At 39.6% G+C, this 20,060-nt stretch overlaps 1 protein-coding gene across 1 annotated transcript; it reads right to left on the reverse strand.

Annotated features, from left to right (window-relative positions):
* Positions 1–634: 634 nt before the first annotated feature.
* LOC135526932 (forkhead box protein G1-like) lies at positions 635–2,178 on the reverse strand. The gene has a single exon (XM_064955600.1). It carries the CDS (start codon positions 2,036–2,038, stop codon positions 800–802), a length of 1,239 nt encoding a protein of 412 aa, XP_064811672.1. The 5' UTR covers positions 2,039–2,178; the 3' UTR covers positions 635–799.
* Positions 2,179–20,060: the final 17,882 nt, after the last annotated feature.

Raw genomic sequence — 20,060 nt, forward strand, 5'->3', positions numbered from 1 at the left:
TTAACCTATAATTACAATAGGTATTGACAGTTCACTAAGTACAAAAGGATGTGGTCTGGTGGTGACCACATTCAGGAAAATATGCACAACACAAGCTAAAGGCATTCATTCATTTTGTCCCCTTCTGAATCTGTTCTGGTGCTGAATACTGAAATTCTCAAGTATTTTTTCTAAACCCATTCTTTGGTCTATAAAGTATAACAGTATTGTGAAAATGTAATATATAAATGAATGTCATAAAGTACTAGCCTAATTTGTTCATAATGGGAGAGGACAACATAACAAAGAGCCATGGGTTGGTATGGTTATTCTGCATTTTAAAAACACATTTATTTGAAAAGGAAAAATAATACAAATTAGTGTTATTCTTTTGTTGTTGCAAAATCATATTCCACCAGTACACTCATGATACGTGATAATACTGCAAACATGGAGACTGGTGGTTGATGTGATGGTATTAGATATTCTTAATATTAAAATTAGGCAAATCTGAAGACTATTTAAATACACATTCTAAGGTAATGCCTCTCAGTCCAAAACCTACATTTACTCTTATTTTTTTGTTTGTTATCACATTGCACGTTGCTGACGGTGGAATAATAAACAACTCCCCGAAACATGACATATGCCTACGTACACAGAAATAAATGCAGAATATTACTAAAAAATACCTGGACTTCAGTTCTGGCTGCTTTCATTTTGTTTTTATCTTTATTTACTTTATCTTTTCTTTATATGTTTTAGAATGTAAACGGGTGTAAAATGTTCACTTACAGTCTTGCTCCCGAGGGATGTTTTGTTAGTGTATAAGTGGATTTGAAGTTGACCCTTGATTATGATGTGTGAAGTAATCAGAAAGTCCTCCAGAAAGTCCTGAAGAGAAACTTGGTAGCGAAGACCTTAAAGACTCACAGGGAAGAGATGAGGGCGCCTGCGGGGAGGAGGAGGAGGAGGCAACCCTGGCCGCCATCGAAGCGCTGCTCTGGGAGGTCATTGATGGATGCGGGACATGGGGGAAAAAGTAACTTGTCTGTCCTGCAAGGAGGTTTATGGACGAACATGGGTTTAAAGAGTATGTCCCGGAGCAGGGCACTGATAGACCACATGGCACAGAGGCCGCCAATGCAGCCGCCGTTAGGTGATGAGTGGCATAGGGAATGTCTCCATTCACAAGTCTGTCAACACTTAGGCCATTGGAAGAAGGGAAAGAATGGTTGTTCCCCAAACTGTTTTGAGTCAACATTGTACTGTAGGACATAGGATGACTAGGGTAAGCCGATGATGTCCCATTGTAGCTCAACGCGCTGCTGGCCCTCGGATGGTGAAGCGAAAGAAATGGTGACATTGGCCAATATAGAGAGCCGGCTCTATCCATAAAGGTCAACCCAGAGGAAGTAAGACGAGCACCCCGCTTGAAAGCCAACTTTGCCCTGGATGTGGTCGATCTCCGGCGAAGTTTGCCTGTTGTCCCACCGATAAACACATCGTCACTCGAGGGGTCAAGCATCCAGTAGTTCCCCTTACCCGGGTCATCATAGTGCCGCGGGACTTTAACAAAACATTTGTTTAGGCTAAGGTTATGCCTGATGGAATTCTGCCAACCCTGTTTGTTCTCCCGGTAATAGGGGAAATTCTTCATAATGAATTCGTAAATACCGTTCAGAGTTAGTCGTTTCTCCGGACTCTGCCGAATAGCCATCATAATTAAAGCATTATAGCTGAATGGTGGTTTCTCGTACTTGCCGTTTTTCTTTTCACCGTCTTTCCCACCGCTCTCGCCCTCTTTGCTATCCTTCTTCTCTTCCTGTTTTTCCTTTTCGTCCATGCAAGTGGTTTCATTGGACGAATTGTCACTTTTGGTGCAAATGTTCTCTGACTTTGCATCTTGCACTATAGAAGGTAAAGGGATCTTCCCCTCTTCTTCTGACACGGTTCTGTGGTGGTTATCACTTTGGACGGCTTCAGGCACCAGACTGTTTATACTGAAAGATGATTTAGGAATCATTTTCACTTCTTTCCGTTCTCCCATATCCAACATCACACGCAAGGTCAAATAGCAATAAGCAGCAGCACAGTTATATCTAAATATCTTACACCGGCAACTCTGCTAATAAAAACTATTTCATGTTCTTTACAACACATCGATAGGAGACAGATAGCTACAATTAATTATGGAGCCACAGACACTACGCTGTAAAAAAAAAATTGGTTGAACCTTTACGGACTACAGCCAACCACAGCACCATAAGTATTAACGCGCCCTCCCTTCTTCCAGCCAATCACAGAGTAGTTCTTAGCAGTTGCTTAAGTGCGCAAGGATACACACGTTCACCAATGCAACGCAGAATGGGCTCATCCTTATCAACAAAGGATTTATTTCTCGGACCAAAATCATACCAAGAAAATGGATCACATAACCTTAATCCATTTCACTGCTCTTGAAATGTCCAGATTGCTGATTCAACATATCTCTCCGTCTTTAAAGTTTACATTTCGTTGGAAAAAAACACAAGAGGATCACAGAAATGTAGCGGCCGAAGAAAGGTACTACTTTATGTCTCAAGCATAAGTAGCCTTCTATTCAAATGTGGATATTAGACATCTTATGTTTGAAAAATGGACATGACTGTGACGTTTTTATATGGAGGAAGATTTAGGCTACCTATCTCCACCGTAGCAAAACGGCATGAAGCCTATGTTCTTGGTCCTTATTACATGTTCAGGCAGCATTCAAATATTATACTTAATTAATATTTAATTCTGTTTGTCTCCCCTCCATCTTTTTAGAGTTCAAATAAATCCAAGCCCCGGCGGTCAGCTACTTGGAGAGCGAGATCTCCATCTTGGGCTCGTGCGTAATGGTTTCGTCATATCGTTTCAAGAAGTACCCCTTATATTTTATTTATATGATATGCGGCGTTGCAAACATCACAAACATATCATAATTATTAGTATTAGGCCTACCATTATCAGCATAGTAGTAGGCTAGCCTACGATTAGTAGTAGTAGGCCTAGTACAGTGGCCTAGTATATAAGTAGGCCTTGTATTAATAGTATTATTATTGAAGTCTACTACTTTAACCACATATCAAAGCGTACAGTAGAACTTTAATAATAATTTTCGTCATACTAGTAAATCCCTCTGACGGGTAACAAGGTTCACGGGGGGGGGGGGGGGGTAGTTGCCTGAGGGCACACAATTAATGTGTTGTGAAAAGTGTCATGAAATGTAATGTTTTGTCATATCTTTAATTGTATATAACTGCCTTAATGTTGCTGGAGCCCAGAAAGAACTGCTGCCTGATGGAGATCTTTAACAAATACAAATATGGTCATAACTCTACAAGAACAAACGGTGCACCTTGGAGTCGAATAAAGCATCGTTTTCACCAATCTTCCATTGATTTAATCTGAAATCTGAAATTCAAACTCAAATGTATTACTTTAGTCCAGATGCGTAAAAGTATTGCGAGAACGAGTAGCCTAAATTTTGGACATGATATATGGTTCTCACAGTGCTCAGCTCAGACCATTTCCAGGTCAAACCAGCTTAGAGAGCTTGTCTATTTGTGTATTTGTATATTTAGGTAAACTCATATGGGACACACACACACACACGAACGAAGGTGCACGTACGCCGAGACAAATTCACCAAAAAGCGAGCGCAACAGAGCGAAAGAAGTGATGGAAACTGAGAGCCTCGTGAATTCCCACAAGGTGACTTTTGTTGGCTAGACTTACTGTTGATGCACATTCATGTAAATATTAGTGGCATTCGTTAGAAATGTCAAGCCAACATCACGTGTTTGAAGAAAAAATTTCAATAGAGATTACACAAAGATATCCAAAAATAACGGAGTTGTCGGCCTATAACAGTTGTAGTTGTCCTATAATAACACAATTAAACAAATCATGTTCTTTTCGATATGTTGGTCCTGTCATGATGTTGGTATGATATCCGGTATGTTGTTTGGTGATTAGTCATTGATGATTTAAGATATTGCTATGACGATTGGCTACCTCGGATTTTTCTTAATACTTTTGCCTGCTAACATCTAATCAAAACAATAATAGCCGATATAATAGCAATAATAATATGTTATGCTGTTATAGTAACGCACTTCATTTTTATCCCATTTCTGAAGTGAGGGGGGAGTTTATTTATTTACCTTTATTTTACAAGGCAAGTCAGTTAAGAACAAATTCTTATTGTCAATGACGGCCTAGGAACAGTGGGTTAACAGTGGGTTAACTGCTTGTTCAGGGGCAGAACGATTTGTACCTTGTCAGCTCGGGGATTCGAACTTGCAACCTTTCGGTTACTAGTCCAACACTAGGCTACCCTGCCGCTCCAGCCGAGTGGGACAAAGCACGATGAATTTTTTTTTGAGTAGGCCTATAGTCCAAATATGTTCGATAAGTTACATTTCAATAATACGTTTGGTATATCAAGGCCAAGTGCAAATAGTTTAAAAAGTTGTGTAATTTAATTTCAGGTTTGCAAAAATTAAGAAAGGTAAACTGTGTAGGCCTATAAGCACCAGCAACGCAAATATCTAATCTATGCGCAATATGATGGGTGGCAGGTATCGGTTAATAGCGATGGACCAGTAACCGAAAGGTCTCTGGTTAGAATCCCCGAGCTGACAAGGTGAAAATCTGTTGATGTGCCCTTGAGTAAGGCACTTAACCCTAATTGCTCATGTAAGTCGCTCTGGAAAAGTGTCTGCTAAATTGTACATGTACAAAAAAAAAATCTTGCATTCTCATGGTGGTAATGAGTTTCCCGGAGACTATAGCTGTTGTACAGAGAATGTGATACTCCTGAGCAGCCATATCGCATCACATAAGGAACGGACTGGTTGTATACACTTTCTTTCAGCTCTGGAAACCAGCGGGAGTAAACAAACAAGGTCATGAGCACGTCCTTTCTAAAGTTTGTGGTATTATCTCTGCAGCCTATATCGTCTATTTTGTTATAGCAAATTTGTTTGCAAACCACCAATACACAATTTCATATATTTAACGAATAAATGTCGGTTCTACGAGTAAAAAAAATACCAGCAATAACCAATAATTAAAATAGGCTACATTTGAAAACCGCATGAAAGACAATTATGGCCTCGGCCTGTGTTGCGCCAGTGAGTGAGGACGCATATGCAACCAATTTCATCACAAATCACATTCATCTACTGGATACACCCTGCAAATGCTGTGCCGCATCGTTTGTTTTGTGGCGGCTATGTTAATGCACGTGCTTGTTTTAAAAACACATATTTGGAGACGCTTCTACCTCAGCCACCGATTATGACATTATCTGAATCCTAAGGTGTCGGTATAAGGTAATCAACCTAGCCTACTACAAGAACTGATGCACAGGCCTGATGCACAGCACATAAATATTGAGGATTAATAGCGAAGAGTCGGAGATCAGTAGGTCTATTTGTTGCGATCAATGCATAACAAAATAATTTGATTATTGTCTTATTTCCAAAAGTAAATGTTTACCTTAAATAAAAAGTTATTTAAACTGCATGTTTCCGTAAGGGAACCTAAAGTAAATTAATGGTAGCCTATAATGGTTTAGAACGAAGTTCCGGCCATAAAAGTATAATTCTAAAAATAAAATTCCAACTATGTTATGTTCCACACCTAAAACAAAGGCTTACAATTTAATCTCTCAGACTGACAAGCACAATTTAGTTGGGTTCCCGAGTAACGCAGCTGCATCTCAGCGCAAGAGGCGTGACTACAGTTCCTGGTTCGAATCCAGGCCGTATCACATCCGGCCTTGATTGGGAATCCCATAGAGTGGCGCACAATTGGTCCAGCGTCGTCCGAGGCAGGCCATCATTGTAAATACGAATTTGTTCTTAACAGACTTGCCTAGTAAAATAAAGGTTAAAAAATATATTGAAAGTATTAGCGTAATCCGTGTATAGGCATGGGTTTATTTTGATTACAATGTCAACAGGTAGGCCTACTGCAACATAGTTATAAACACGCCGTTAATCTAAACAGTTATTATTCACTTTCGGGCACAAATAGTGTTATGTGGTCATGAGACGATAGGCAAGCACAGACAGCAAAACTCCGATACTGGCACACATATGAGAGCGGAGATCCCCCTAGCGGTATAGGACAGAAAGCCTATTGGTTTACAAAGCTGATGTATTGCAGAGGGGAAATCTAAGTCTGTTGAATCAATCAATCAATCAATCAATCAAAAGTATTTATGAAGACCTTTTTACATCAGCTGATGTCATAAAATACTATACAGAAACCCAGCCTAAAACCCCAAACAGCAAGCAATGCAGAAACAAATGTTATTGTCACATGTGTCGAATGTAACAAGTGTAGACCTTACAGTGAAATGTTTACTTACAAGTCCTTAACCAACAATAGAGTTAAGAAAAATAAGTAAAAAATAGATAAGTAAAAAAATCATTAAACAGCAGCAGTAAAATAACAATAGCGATGCTATATACGGGAGGTACCGGTACAGAGTCAATGTTCGGGGGCACCGGTTAGTCGAGGTAATATGTACATGTAGGTAGAGTTAAAATGACTATACATAGATTAAGAGTAGAGTAGCAGCAGCGTAAAAGAGGGGATGGGGGGGAACAATGCAAATAGTCTGGGTAGCCATTTGATTCGCTGTTCAGGAGTCTTATGGCTTGGGGGTATTGGAGAAAATAATTTTGATTCAACTGATAAAATGAAAATACAATGTTTGCTCTGGAATTGAAATTAAACTATTCTATGCATGTGTTGTAATGGCTAACAGAAACTACTACTTCAGTTTATAACACATTTTGCATAATTTAAGTACAGAGATAAAGTATCTCTACAACTGTTATCACAGCAAACCGTTTATATTGATTTATAGACCTTGATAAATAATAATTAATAATTAGTCGACGTAGGCCTAATTATTTGATCATACATTTTGATTTTAAAATTGGTCTGGCCGTGGATAACTTTTTTGGGACCTAAACCTAACGGCAAACTTTTTAATTGCGATTTTGTTTAGCGGTGCTGTATTACTGTATTGTAAATCTGTATTCATTTATAACAGACAAGCCTGCAATATTTCGACCGTTATGTTCCGTAGTCGATAGCCATGTGTGGGATAGCTGCACAGTTGAAAAGAGTGTTTGCATTTCGTCTTCCTCTAATGTGTGTAGCAGGCTATGATCATTTATTGGTCAACCATAAAGTGAGAGCTCAATTGAAGGTGTGTATGTTCTCCTGCAATAAATCGTAAATATGCTACATTTCAAGCCAATGTTCATACACAACAGGAAGGTTTTTTTCTCTTTTGTGGTTAGGTTAATTGAAGTAATAAATAAAAAATTGTGGAACAGAGATATTTGTCGCTATTGCAATCTCGTAATTTTGGGAAATATCCTATTTTTGGGAGTTTTATAATTAGTTTATCAAGGAAAATGTATTTACATTTTCTTAACTGATTTTACTGGCCGAGACCAACATTGTTATATCTTTGAGCTGTGTGGTGATTGATTTAATTAGCTGCAGCAGCAGCTTTAGGAGGCGCGTGATCGGAATAACGAATAACCTATCGAATGAAGACAATTCTATAGGCTTGGGGCCACTGAGTGTTCAAAACAATAGGAACACCTGCTCTTTCCATGACATAGACTGACCATGGGAATCCAGGTGAAAGCTATGATACCTTATTGATGTTATTTGTTAAATCCACTTCAATAAGTGTAGATAAAGGGGAGGAGACATGTTAAATAAGGATTTTTAAGCCATGAGACAATTGAGACATGGATTGTGTTTGTACACCATTCAAAGTGCCTTTGAACGGGGTATGCCAGTAGGTGCCAGGCGCACGGGTTTGAATGTGTCAAGAACTGCAACACTGCTGGGTTTAACACGCTCAACAGTTTCCCGTGTGTATCAAGAATGGTCCACCCCCCAAAGGACATCCAGCCAACTTGACGCAGCTGTGGGAAGCATTGGAGTCAACATGGGCCAGCATCCCTGTAGAACGCTTTCGACACCTTGTGGAGTCCATGCCCTGAAGAATGGGGGCTGTTCTGAGGGCAAAGGGGGGTGGGGGTAGGTGCAACTCGATATTAGGTGTTCCTTAACTTTTTTACACTCAGTGTAGTTCACAATTAAATGTTTTACAAGCAAGCCGAATAATGGTGCGATTTTGTAAAACAAGAAAGAGAGGCATATATATTGAATTAAACAGAATATGCAGAGCTATGTCTGGTAATCTGACAAATAAGCCCTTTGCCAGCTTGTAGCAAGGCAGATGATGACATTTGCTTATGAATGATTCTATAGAATCCGTGTAAACACTATAAAGGGTAAGGCTTTATATCTGGAAACATGTTGTTCCGTTTAAAATGTATTATTATACAATTAGGATGTTGATTTTTCTGTTGCTTTTCAATCACAATTCAAACACAACATAATCGATGTTCAAAACAGGATGTCCTGTAATTACTAGAAAACCTCAAACTAATGCAAATGTCATAAATATAACTACTATAAGTATTAACCAACACACAGAAATAGTGAAAAAGAAATGGCCAAAAATAAACTAGATGGTTATTTTTTCATGAATAAAAATGGTGGGACTTCCTTTAACTCTTTAAAAGTAGCGGAATAAGTTGAACATGTTTTAATTAAGCTAAGCAGTGAGAAATACTCATAGTTCAATTTAGCAAAATAATTGGTCTGATTTTTTTGATAGACAACACTATCAACCTTATTACTTTGGATTGTGGGGCAGTTGGATCATCACAAATAAATACACTCAGACTAGCCTACTACACTTGTGCACAATCCTACTAGAATACCACAGCATAGAATACCACAGTATAGAATTCCAAAGTATATGACAACTGTAATAATAGAGTACAGAAGACAAGGAGGCGTTGCTGAAGTTTAAAATAAATAAATAAGTAAACTATTTTATATTGAAAATTTAACCCTGAGATTAATTTCTTAATGAAATGATAAAGCTGTTAAAGGAAAGTTATGACTGGATAGATAAATACATACAGTTGAAGTCAGAAGTTTACATACACTTAGGTTGAAGTCATTAAAACTTATTTTTCATCCACTCCACAAATTTCTTGTTGAAACAAACTATAGTTTTGGCAAGTCAGTTAGGACATCTACTTTGTGCATGACACAAGTTATTTTTCCAACAATTGTTTACAGACAGATCATTTCACTTATAATTCACTGTATCACAATTCCAGTGAGTCAGAAGTTTACATACGCTAAGTTGACTGTGCCTTTAAACAGCTTGGAAAATTCCAGAAAATGATGTCATGGCTTTAGAAGGTTCTGATAGGCTAATTGACATCATTTGAGTCAATTGGAGGTGTACCTGTGGATGTATTTCAAGGCATACCTTCAAACTCAGTGCCTCTTTGCTTGACATCATGGGAAAATCAAATTAAATCAGCCAAGACCTCAGAAAAAAAATTGTAGACCTCCACAAATCTGGTTCATCCTTGGGAGCAATTTCCAAATGCCTGAAGGTACCACGTTCATCTGTACAAACAATAGTACACAAGTATCAACACCATGGGACCATGCAGCCGTCATACCGCACAGGAAGGAGACGCGTTCTGTCTCCTAGAGATGAACGTACTTTGGTATGAAAGGTGCAGATCAATCCCAGAACATCAGCAGAGGACCTTGTGAAGAGGAAGGAAACTGGAGGAAACTGGTACAAAAGTGTCTATATCCACAGTAAAACAAGTCCTATATCGACATAACCTGAAAGGCAGCTCAGCAAGGATGAAGCCATTGCTCCAAAACCACCATAAAAAAGCCAGACTACCGTTTGCAACTGCACATGGGGACAAAGATCAAACTTTTTGGAGAGATGTTCTCTGGTCTGATGAAACAAAAATAGAACTGTTTGGCCATAATGACCATCGTTATGTTTGGAGGAAAAAGGGGGAGGCTTGCAAGCCGAAGAATACCATCCCATCCATGAAGCATGGGAGGTGGCAGCATCATGTTGTGGGGGTGCTTTTCTGCAGGAGGGACTGGTGCACTTCACAAAATAGATGGCATCACGAGGCACAAAAATTATGTGGATAAATTGAAGCAACATCTCAAGACATCAGTCAGGAAGTTAAATCTTGGTCACAAATGGACAATGACCCCAAGCATACTTCCAAAGTTGTGTCAAAATGACTTAAGGACAACAAAGTTAAGGTATTGGAGTGGCCATCACAAAGCCCTGACCTCAATCCTATAGAAAATGTGTGGGCAGAACTGGAAAAGCATGTGCGAGAAAGGAGGCCTTATACAAACCTGACTCAGTTACACCAGCTCTGTTAGGAGGAATGGGCCAAAATCCAGATTTGACTAGCAAAGTAGACTGAGATGTTATACTCTCCAACTTTTTGTCGAACTTGTTAGGAAAGTGGTCAAAATGGCAGTTGTTTGTAAAGGTTCAGATGAAAAGTTGTTGACACAGTTACTTAAACAGCTATATTGTTGGATCAGTACAATCTATCTTTGATCTGATTGTATATTTGAATAGCAGAGAAATTGACAAATATGGCATTCACTAAGTTTTTATCTAAAGGGCTGGTAAAGTGGTCAAAACAGCAGTTGTTTCAAAAAGTTAAGAGGAAAAGTTGTTGATGTGACTAAAAAAGATAAATCATTTCATCCGCAGAAGATAATTATGTTCTGATTCCAGATTTGAATAGCAGAGAAGCAGAGAAAACAATGAACACTATATAATGACAGGTCATTCAATAGAGGCCAAGTCTTTGAAAGCTGCATCCTCTGAAGATGGAGGGGGTCAGTTCATGGCTTGATCAAAGGGAGGTGGACAGAGGATGGTAGATGATGGTGATGGAATCTTCTGATGATCATTTCTTTTATGGGCAAGTCTGGGAACCAGCCTGACTCTTATAGCCACTGGACTTCTCCGCATCCACTCTGTGTAGCAGCCACCTGGACAAGGCCTCACCAGCTCTGGCAAATATTTAAAGTCAGGACTTGTGCTTTGCAAGTCCACACTAATTATCTTGCTTGCTAATAGGTCTATATTCCAATCATTGTGTTTGCGGCAATAACCTGAGCCTACATAGAATCACTTTTTGGGTTCCATCGCTTGCTTCATGTAAATGACCCTTTAAGGTTCTATATAGAACCCTTTTATATGGTTCTTTGATCAGAACTCCAGGGGTTCTTCTTCACTGAACCAAATATATGAATCCTTGGATCCATGGAGCATGGAACCATTTTTGGAACCAAGCATGGAACCATTTTTGGTTATTTCCAGAACCTATTTTTCTAAGAGTGTACATGCTTTTAACAATAAAAATGTTTGATGAAACACATGACCTGAAATATCATGGCGCATTAACCAAAGTGTGTCAAATTCAACAACATGATTGTGCGGTATAAGCTATAGGCTAGACTTTTTGGGTTCCATCGCAAAAAGTTTAGGTCCAGGCATAGTACGCATCATAACGGAAATATGTGCAGCAGCAATTATGAAGAAAAAAAATCACAAATTCTTTCACAAATAGACACAGATCAAGATGTTAAACCAATTGCAACATCTCGAATTGCACTTTTGAACTACAAAAACAAGGAATAGACTTGAGGAATTGAATGGCTTGTTGCTTTCATTGTCTCTGTCGCCACCGTGCGGGGGCAAATGTTGCTGATTCAAGGAGGCATAGTACGCCACTGTAGTCTACCAAAGGCCTAGGATCGAAAACGTCGAAATATCTATTATTTGTGGCATGTAATTTGCTGACGCTTCTTCTTCGACTGTATGTTGTGATATAATTCTCCATATATTCCTCAATTCCAGAGAAACTGAACATTTCCATCAAAAACATCTATTTTGACAGAATCTGCAACACAAACATGACCGTCCAATCAGATGATCAAACGTGAGACAGTGCTAGCCTAAAGGGGGGGGGGGGATTTTAATAAATGTGGAATATTAGATGAGAAACTGTCCCCTAATTTTATCTGAATGCAGGCTTCATTAGACTAACACATGCTCAATGTTAAGTAAGTCCTTTCGTTTTTTCTTAGTTGAAGTCTGTATCGAAAATAATCGAAACTTGACTATTGCACCTTCTATTAAGTGAAAGTGGTAAAAGTGCATCCATCGTACTCACACTGTGATTAAATTAAATTAAATTATGGCATGAAAATGAATTTCGAAAGGGATACTGTCTTTGGAAATGTCCACTCATTTAGTTGTACTGATTAAAATATGTTACGATACGAACACTGTTCACACAATGTGATGTTCAAAATATGCTAAAGTTTTCAAAACAAGATTGGAGACCTTTAATCGATAAAATTACACATGCACCAAAAATGTAGGCTTCGTAAAATGCACATGTATAATTTCAATATCGGCTAATTCGTCATTGTCATAATGAATCGTTTACGCAAAATTTCGTTTGAGCAAGTTAAGGATTATCTATTTGCTTCCACATCGGAGATATTGGGCCTATTTAAATTAGCAAAAGTGGTGATTTGAAAATTATTGTTGATTGAACTGTTGTTCAAAATGAAATTATCCAACTGAATGTGATTATTTCGATAGAATAAATCATTAATCTTTTTTTATAGGCAGTGGCATGAGAAAAGATCACGTAGCAAAATCTTAAGTAGATCAACAAAATTAGGAAATTAACATATCAGTTGTTGCTTACATATCATCAACAAATGCTCATAGTTTACAACAGAAAAACTCCGGTACCGCTTGCTGTGCAGTATTAGAGAGAATAGTCTATGACTTGGGCATCTGGAGTCTTTGAGAATTCTTAGGGCCTTCCTCTGACACCGCCTGGTATAGAGGTCCTGGATGGCAGGAAGCTTGGCCTCAGTGATGTACTGGACCGTACGCACTACCCTCTGTAGTGCCTTGTGGTCGCCTTGTGGTCGGAGGCCGAGCAGTTGCCATACAAGGCAGTGATGCAACCAGTCAGGTTGTTCTCGATGGAGCAGCTGTAGAAACTTTTGAGGATCTGAGGACCAATGCCAAATCTTTTCAGTCTCCTGAGGGGGAATAGGTTTTGTCGTGCCCTCTTCACGACTGTCTTGGTGTGCTTGGACCATGTCCGTTTGGTGGTGATGTGGATACCAAGGAACTTGAAGTTCTCGACCTTTTCCACTACAGCCCCGTCGATGAGAATGGGGGTGTGCTCGGTCCTCCTTTTCCTGTAGTCCACAATGATCTTAGAGGTTAGAGCTTCACAATCATCTTCCGAAGATGTTATGTTATAACAGGATTCAAAGTATCTCAGAGTATTTAATAAGGAGTTATTGATGTACACTACCATTCAAACGTTTGGAAACACCTACTCATTCAAGGGTTTTTCTTTATTTTTACTGTTTTCTACATTGTAGAATAATGGTGAAGACATCAAAGCTATGAAATAACACATGGAATCATGTAGTAACCAAAAAAGTGTTAAACAAAAAGTGTTAAAACAAAGTGTTAAATAAATCATAATATATTTTATATTTGAGATTCTTCAAGTTGCACCCCTTTGCCTTCATGACAACTTTACAACTTTGCCACTCTTGCGGCTCTCTTTTATTTTCAAGTTTCTAATCCGCTATCCAGCATCTCGTCTTAATAGGTGTGCGTTTCTTTTTCTTCTAGATAACTTTGCCACTCTTAGCATTTTCTCAACCAGCTTCATGAGGTAGTCACCCAGAATGCATTTCAATAAACAGGTGTGCCTTGTTTATTTGTTTAATTCCTTCTTAATACGTTCTTGCCAATCAGTTATGATGTGACAAGGTAGGGTTGGTATTTAGAAGATAGCCCTATTTTTTAAATTTTTTTTACCTTTATTTTACTAGTTAAGAACAAATTCTTATTTTCAATGATGGCCTAGGAACAGTGGGTTAACTGCCTGTTCAGGGGCAGAACGACAGATTTTGTACCTTGTCAGCTCGGGGATTTAACTTGCAACCTTTCGGTTACTAGTCCAATGCTCTAACCACTAGGCTACACTGCCGCCCCAAAATATGGACTTGGTAAAATACCAAGTGCTACAGTATGTTGTTTATTATCTATGCATAGTCATTTTGCAAATCACCTTAAATAACCTATACCCCTGCACACTGACTCGGTACCGGTACCCCCTGTATGCATCCTCGTTATTGTTATGTACATTTATTGTGTTACTTTTTGATTGATTCAATTTTTTTACTTTAGTTTATTTAGTAAATATTTGATTAACTATTTATTGAACTGCATTGTTGACTAAGGTATTGTAAGTAAGCGTTTCACAGTTCGGTCTACACTTGTACACGGCGCATATGACATATACCATTTGATTTGATTTGATTTGAAACTGGCTCTCATGAGGACCGCCAAAGGAAAGGAAGACCCAGAGTTTCCTCTACTGCAGAGGATACGTTCATTAGAGTTACCAGCCTCAGATTGCAGCACAAATAAATGCTTCACAGAGTTCAACAGACTCATCTCAACATCAACTGTTCAGAGGAGACTGAGTGAATCAGGCCTTCATGGTCAAAATGCTGCAAAGAAACCATTACTAAAGGACACCAATAAGAAGAAGAGACTTCCTTGGGCCAAGAAACACAAGCAATGTACATTAAACCAGTGGAAATCTGTCTTTTGGTCTGATGAGTCCAAATTTGAGATTTTTGGGTCCAACCACCATGTCTTTGTGAGATGCAGAGTAGGTGAACAGATGTTCTCCACATGTGTGGTTCCCACCGTGAAGCATGGAGGAGGAGGTGTGATGTGTGGGGGTGCTTTGCTGGTGACACTGTCAGTGATTTATTTAGAATTCAATGCACACTTAACCAGCATGGCTACCACAGAATTCTGCAGAGATAAGCCATCTCATCTGGTTTCCTCTTAGTGAGACTATCATTTGTTTTTCAACAGGGCAATGACCCAAAACACACATCCAGGCTGTTTAAGGGCTATTTGATCAAGGGGAGTGATGGAGTGCTGCATCAGATGACATGGCCTCCACAATTGCCTAACCTCAATCCAATTGAGATGGTTTGGGATGAATTGGACGGCAGAGTGAAGGAAAATCAGCCAACAAGTGCTCAGCATATGTGGGAACTCCTTCGAGATGTTTGGAAAAGCACTCTGCATGAAGCTGGTTGAGAGAATTCCAAGAGTGTGTGAAGCTGTCATCAAGCAAAGGGTGGCTACTTTGAAGAATATCATTTGTTTAACACTTTTTTGGTTACTACATGATACCAATTGTGTTATTTCATAGTTTTGATGCCTTCACCATTATTCTACAATATAGAAAATAGTTTTAAAAAACAACAACCTTGAATGACTAGGTGTGTCCAAACTTTTGACTGGTACTTTATATCAAATAATATAATGTGAACATACCAAACAATTTGCTGAAGTATTTAATTTCTTTCAGTGCCTAAATAGTTGTTTGGAACAATTGTGTAATAGGTCAAATTGAGGCAAACAATTGTATAGTGTCACCTGGAATTAGTTGTCAATAGTTGTTTTTGTAATATTTCACATTCACATTTCAGTCATTTAGTAGACGCTCCCATGCAGAGCGAATTATAGGAGCAATTATGGTTAAGTGCCTTGCTCAAGGGCACATCGACAGCTTTATCACCTGGTCGGCTCGGGGATTCAAATCAGCGACTTTTCGGTTACTGGCCCCAATGCACTTAATCGCTTGGCTACCTGCTGCAAATTTAAGGCACTGGTAAAAAGATGTGTTATTCATTTATAATAACTAAGTGTTAAGGAATGGCCCATCTATTTGACAGTTGTCTTATCTAGAATCTTAAGAGCCTGAGGACTTTCCAGAATGGAGGCAGGTACTGACTGCCATCATCCAGACTGAAGAACATACACAGGCAGCAAAACAGACAGTCACAGACATTTTGTCAGAGGTGCATCAGACTCTGTATACTTTATTACAATGTCCTCAAACTTCTAATATAGCATCAATGCTACAGTACTTAGATTGCCACTTTAAGCATACATTATCTTTTAGTAATGTGAAGGACTCACATTAGTTTGAAGATATGGTCATTTCTCCTGTAATCTGGTCATCCTTAAATACTATATTGATCGGCGGCCATCAGGTAAATCTCCGCAAAAGGGCACCAACAAGTAACATACTGTACCCAATTCCTAAACCTGAAAAGATAGGTAATACATTCATTCACTTAAATTGTAAGATAACCCTGTAGCTGCATCCTTGTCTTTGAACAGCAACCCTGTCTTTGTGTCTCCATCTCCAGTACTCCATAGACAGCATCCCAGTTGTCCAAACCCTGCAAACCAACACAGTTTTCTGCTTTTATTGCTTCAGCTAGTTGTAGATAATGAATTATTTAATTATTTAAAAAACGAGAGACGACTTAGCTTCAACAGCATCAACAATTGTTTCAGGTCAGAGTGTTTCAGTCCTCTACAATGAGGTATTAAAACAGGCCGAGGGTCTTACTTTGTTTCCGCCTTGTTTCAACTTGATCGCCAACATCCCATCCATTTTAACAGGCTCTTGACCTCTGACCTAAAATATGTACAGTGCGGTAGGGAGATCAGGGGGAGTGGTGGATTCCTCATCTGGCTGCTCAGGAGGTTCAGAGGGGACAAGCGCAGACACAGGTGGAGATCGAGCCGACACAGGTGACCCAAGACAAGATGGAGCCGACATCATAGATGAGGCTTTGGCTAACATAGGTGAGGGTGGGGGAGATAGAGATGAGGCTGGCTCAGGTGAGGTTGGGGCTGGAGCCAGCTCCTCAGGCCTTTTTAACTTTCCCTCTCTGAGTGATAGCCATGTCTTGGATGATAGTTGGTCTCTCTGTGGGAGGCAACGCTTCTTCCTTAGCTGATAATCCATTGGAATCGTAGCGGGCATGGCTACAGGTTTCTGTAGTGGGAGAGGATGGACAGGATGGAGGAGGGTTGAATTGAGGGGTGAAGTGTGGAGATCTAGAGGGGGCTAGCAGGGCCAGAGAAGCTGTGCTTTGGGTGGTCAGGGTCTTACAGATGGAGGAAGAGGAGGGAGAGGGACATAGAATTAGGAATTAGAATACAAGAATGGACATGAACCATCTTATGATGGGATAAAGATCAGCCATTTAGGTCAAGGAGTTGGTCAACCAGGTTGTCAGTCCTGTGATAAGGTATTGTGTAAAATAATTAATTTTAAATATTGATCTGCACTGTATGTTTGTTAACTAGCTAGCCAGACAGTTTTAGAGGAACACTGGCTGAAATCAGTTGATGATAGACAAGTTGTAAATAAAACAAGTACTGATATTGTCAGTGCTTGACTTGAGCAGGAGCTCACCGGAGCTGAGTACCAGCACCTTAAATTGTCTACTGCTTGAGCTCCTGTTCCTTTTCTAGAATATTAGCTCAAAAGTATTGTGGAGCTCCTGCACCTAAACATAAACAGTAGTGACACCAAAAATGAGTACCGGCAGCTATTTTAGTCCATGTCAAGCACTGGATATTGTATCATATTATAGCACTCAAAGCTTTCCAATATATATTTTTGGGACATTTATGATCTGTTCACATATATTTTAGAGGCTATTTACAGTGCCTTGCAAAAGTATTCATTCCCCTTGGCGTTTTAACTATTTTGTTGCATTACAATGTGTAATTGAAATAGATATTTATATGGATTTCATGAAATGAACATACACAAAATAGTCCAAATTGGTGAAGTGAAATGAAAATATAATTTGTTTAAAAAAATGCAAAAAATTAATTAATGGAAAAGTGGTGCAAGCATATGTATTCACCGCTTTTGCTATGAAGCTCCTAAATAAGATCTGGTTCAACCAAATACCTTCAGAAGTCACATCATTAGTTAAATAATGTCCACCTGTGTGCAATCTAAGTGTCACATGATCTCAGTATATATATATATATACACCTGTTCTGAAATGCCCCAGAGTCTGCAACACCACTAATCAAGGGGCACCACCAAGCAAGCGGCACCATGAAGACCAAGAATCTCTCCAAACAGGTCAGGGACAAAGTTGTGGTACAGATCAGGGTTGGGTTATTAAAACATATCCGAAACTTTGAACATCCCACGGAGCAACATTAAATCCATTATAAAAAAAGATAGAATATAGCACTACAACAAACCTGCCAAGAGAGGGCCGCCCACCAAAACTCACGGACCAGGCAAGGAGGGGATTAATCAGAAAGGCAACAAAGAGACCAAAGATAACCCTGAAGGAGCTGCAAAGCACCACAGCGGAGAATCTGTCTATAGGACCACTTTAAGCCGTACACTCCACAGAACTGGGCTTTAGGGAAGAGTGGTCATCACCCTCTCATCACCCCGAGAACACCATCCCCACAGTGAAGCATGGTGATGGCAGCATCATGCTGTGGGGATGTTTTTCATCGGCAGGGACTGCGAAACTGATCAGAATTGAACGAATGATGGATGGCGCTAAATACAGGGAAATTCTTGAGGGAAACCTGTTTCAGTCTTCCAGAGATTTGAAACTGGGACAGAGGTTCACCTTCCAGCAGGACAATGACCCTAAGCATACTGCTAAAGCATCACTCAAATGGTTTAAGGGGAAGATTTAAATGTATTTTAATGGTCTAGTCAAAGCCCAGACCTCATTCCAATTTAGAATCTGTGGTTGTCACGTCTAATCAAGGTGGGTGGAATCAGGTGCAGAGAGCAGATAGCGATATAAAGTTTATTCTCCGGTGAACAAAATAAACAACGGTCAACCCAAATACACACAGGGTGAAAATTATCCAACACAGGATAAAGACTGACCGGAGAATAGGAAACACAAAACACCGACAGACAAAATGAATGACAAAATAAACAATCCCGCACAAAACAAGGGCAGGACAACCTACATTAAATACAGACACTAATTAACTAAATAACACACAGGTGAAACCAATTAGACAAAACCAACAGATATACGAAAAAGGGAACGGTAGTGGCTAATAGGACGGTGACGGCGACCGCCGAGCACCGCCTGAACGGGCAGGAGAGCCAACTTCGGCGGAAGTCGTGACAGTGGTATGACAAAGATTTCTGTACACCATTGGAACCCATCCAACTTGAAGGAGTTCGAGCAGTTTTGCCTTGAAGAATGGGCAAAAATCCCAGTGGCTAGGCATGTCAAGTTTATAGAGACATACCCCAAGAGACTTGCAGCTGTAATTGCTGCAAAAGGTGGCTCTACAAAGTATTGGTGTATGCATGCATGCTTAAGCTTTCAGTTTTTTTGTCTTATTTCTTGTTTGTTTAACAATAAAAAATATTTTGCTTCTTCAAAGTGTTGTGTAAATTAAATGATACAATGCAGTTAGATTTACTAGCGTTTAACAGCAGTTGGAGGCCACGGAAGGAGTGTTGTATGGCATTGAATCTTGTTTGGAGGTTTGTTAACAAAGTGATGTATACAGAATGGTGTTGTCTGCGTAGAGGTGGATCAGGGAATTACCCGCAGCAAGAGCAACATCGTTGATATACAGTATATAGAGAAAATAGTTGGCCTGAGAATTGAACCCTGTGGTACCCCCATAGAGACTGCCAGAGGTCTGGACAACAGGCCCTCCGATTTGACACACCAAACTCTATCTGAGAAGTAGTTGGTGAACGAGGCAAAGCAGTCATTTGAGAAACCAAGGCTGTTGAGTCTGCAGATAAGAATACGGTGATTGACAGAGTCGAAAGCCTTGCCCAGATCGATGAAGATGGCAGCACAGTACTGTCTTTTATCGATGGCGGTTATGATATCGTTTAATACCTTGAGCGTGGCTGAGGTGCACCCATGACCAGCTCAGAAACCGAATTGCACAGTGGAGAAGGTACGGTGGGATTCGAAATGGTCAGTGATCTGTTTATTAACTTGACTTTCGAAGACTTTAGAAAGGCAGGGCAGGATGGATATGTCTCTAACAGTTTGGGTCTAGAGTGTCACCCCTTTGAAGAGAGGGATGACTGCTCAGCTTTCCAATCTTTATGGATCTCGGACGATACGAGAGGTTGTCGCTCAGACTGATAATAGGGGTT

This window comes from Oncorhynchus masou, chromosome 32, assembly GCF_036934945.1.
Source record: "Oncorhynchus masou masou isolate Uvic2021 chromosome 32, UVic_Omas_1.1, whole genome shotgun sequence".
NCBI lineage: Eukaryota > Metazoa > Chordata > Actinopteri > Salmoniformes > Salmonidae > Oncorhynchus > Oncorhynchus masou.

Bases quoted from the DNA above. Each gene is read 5' to 3' on its own strand.
- LOC135526932 (XM_064955600.1), bottom strand. From the start codon at position 2,038: ATGTTGGATATGGGAGAACGGAAAGAAGTGAAAATGATTCCTAAATCA.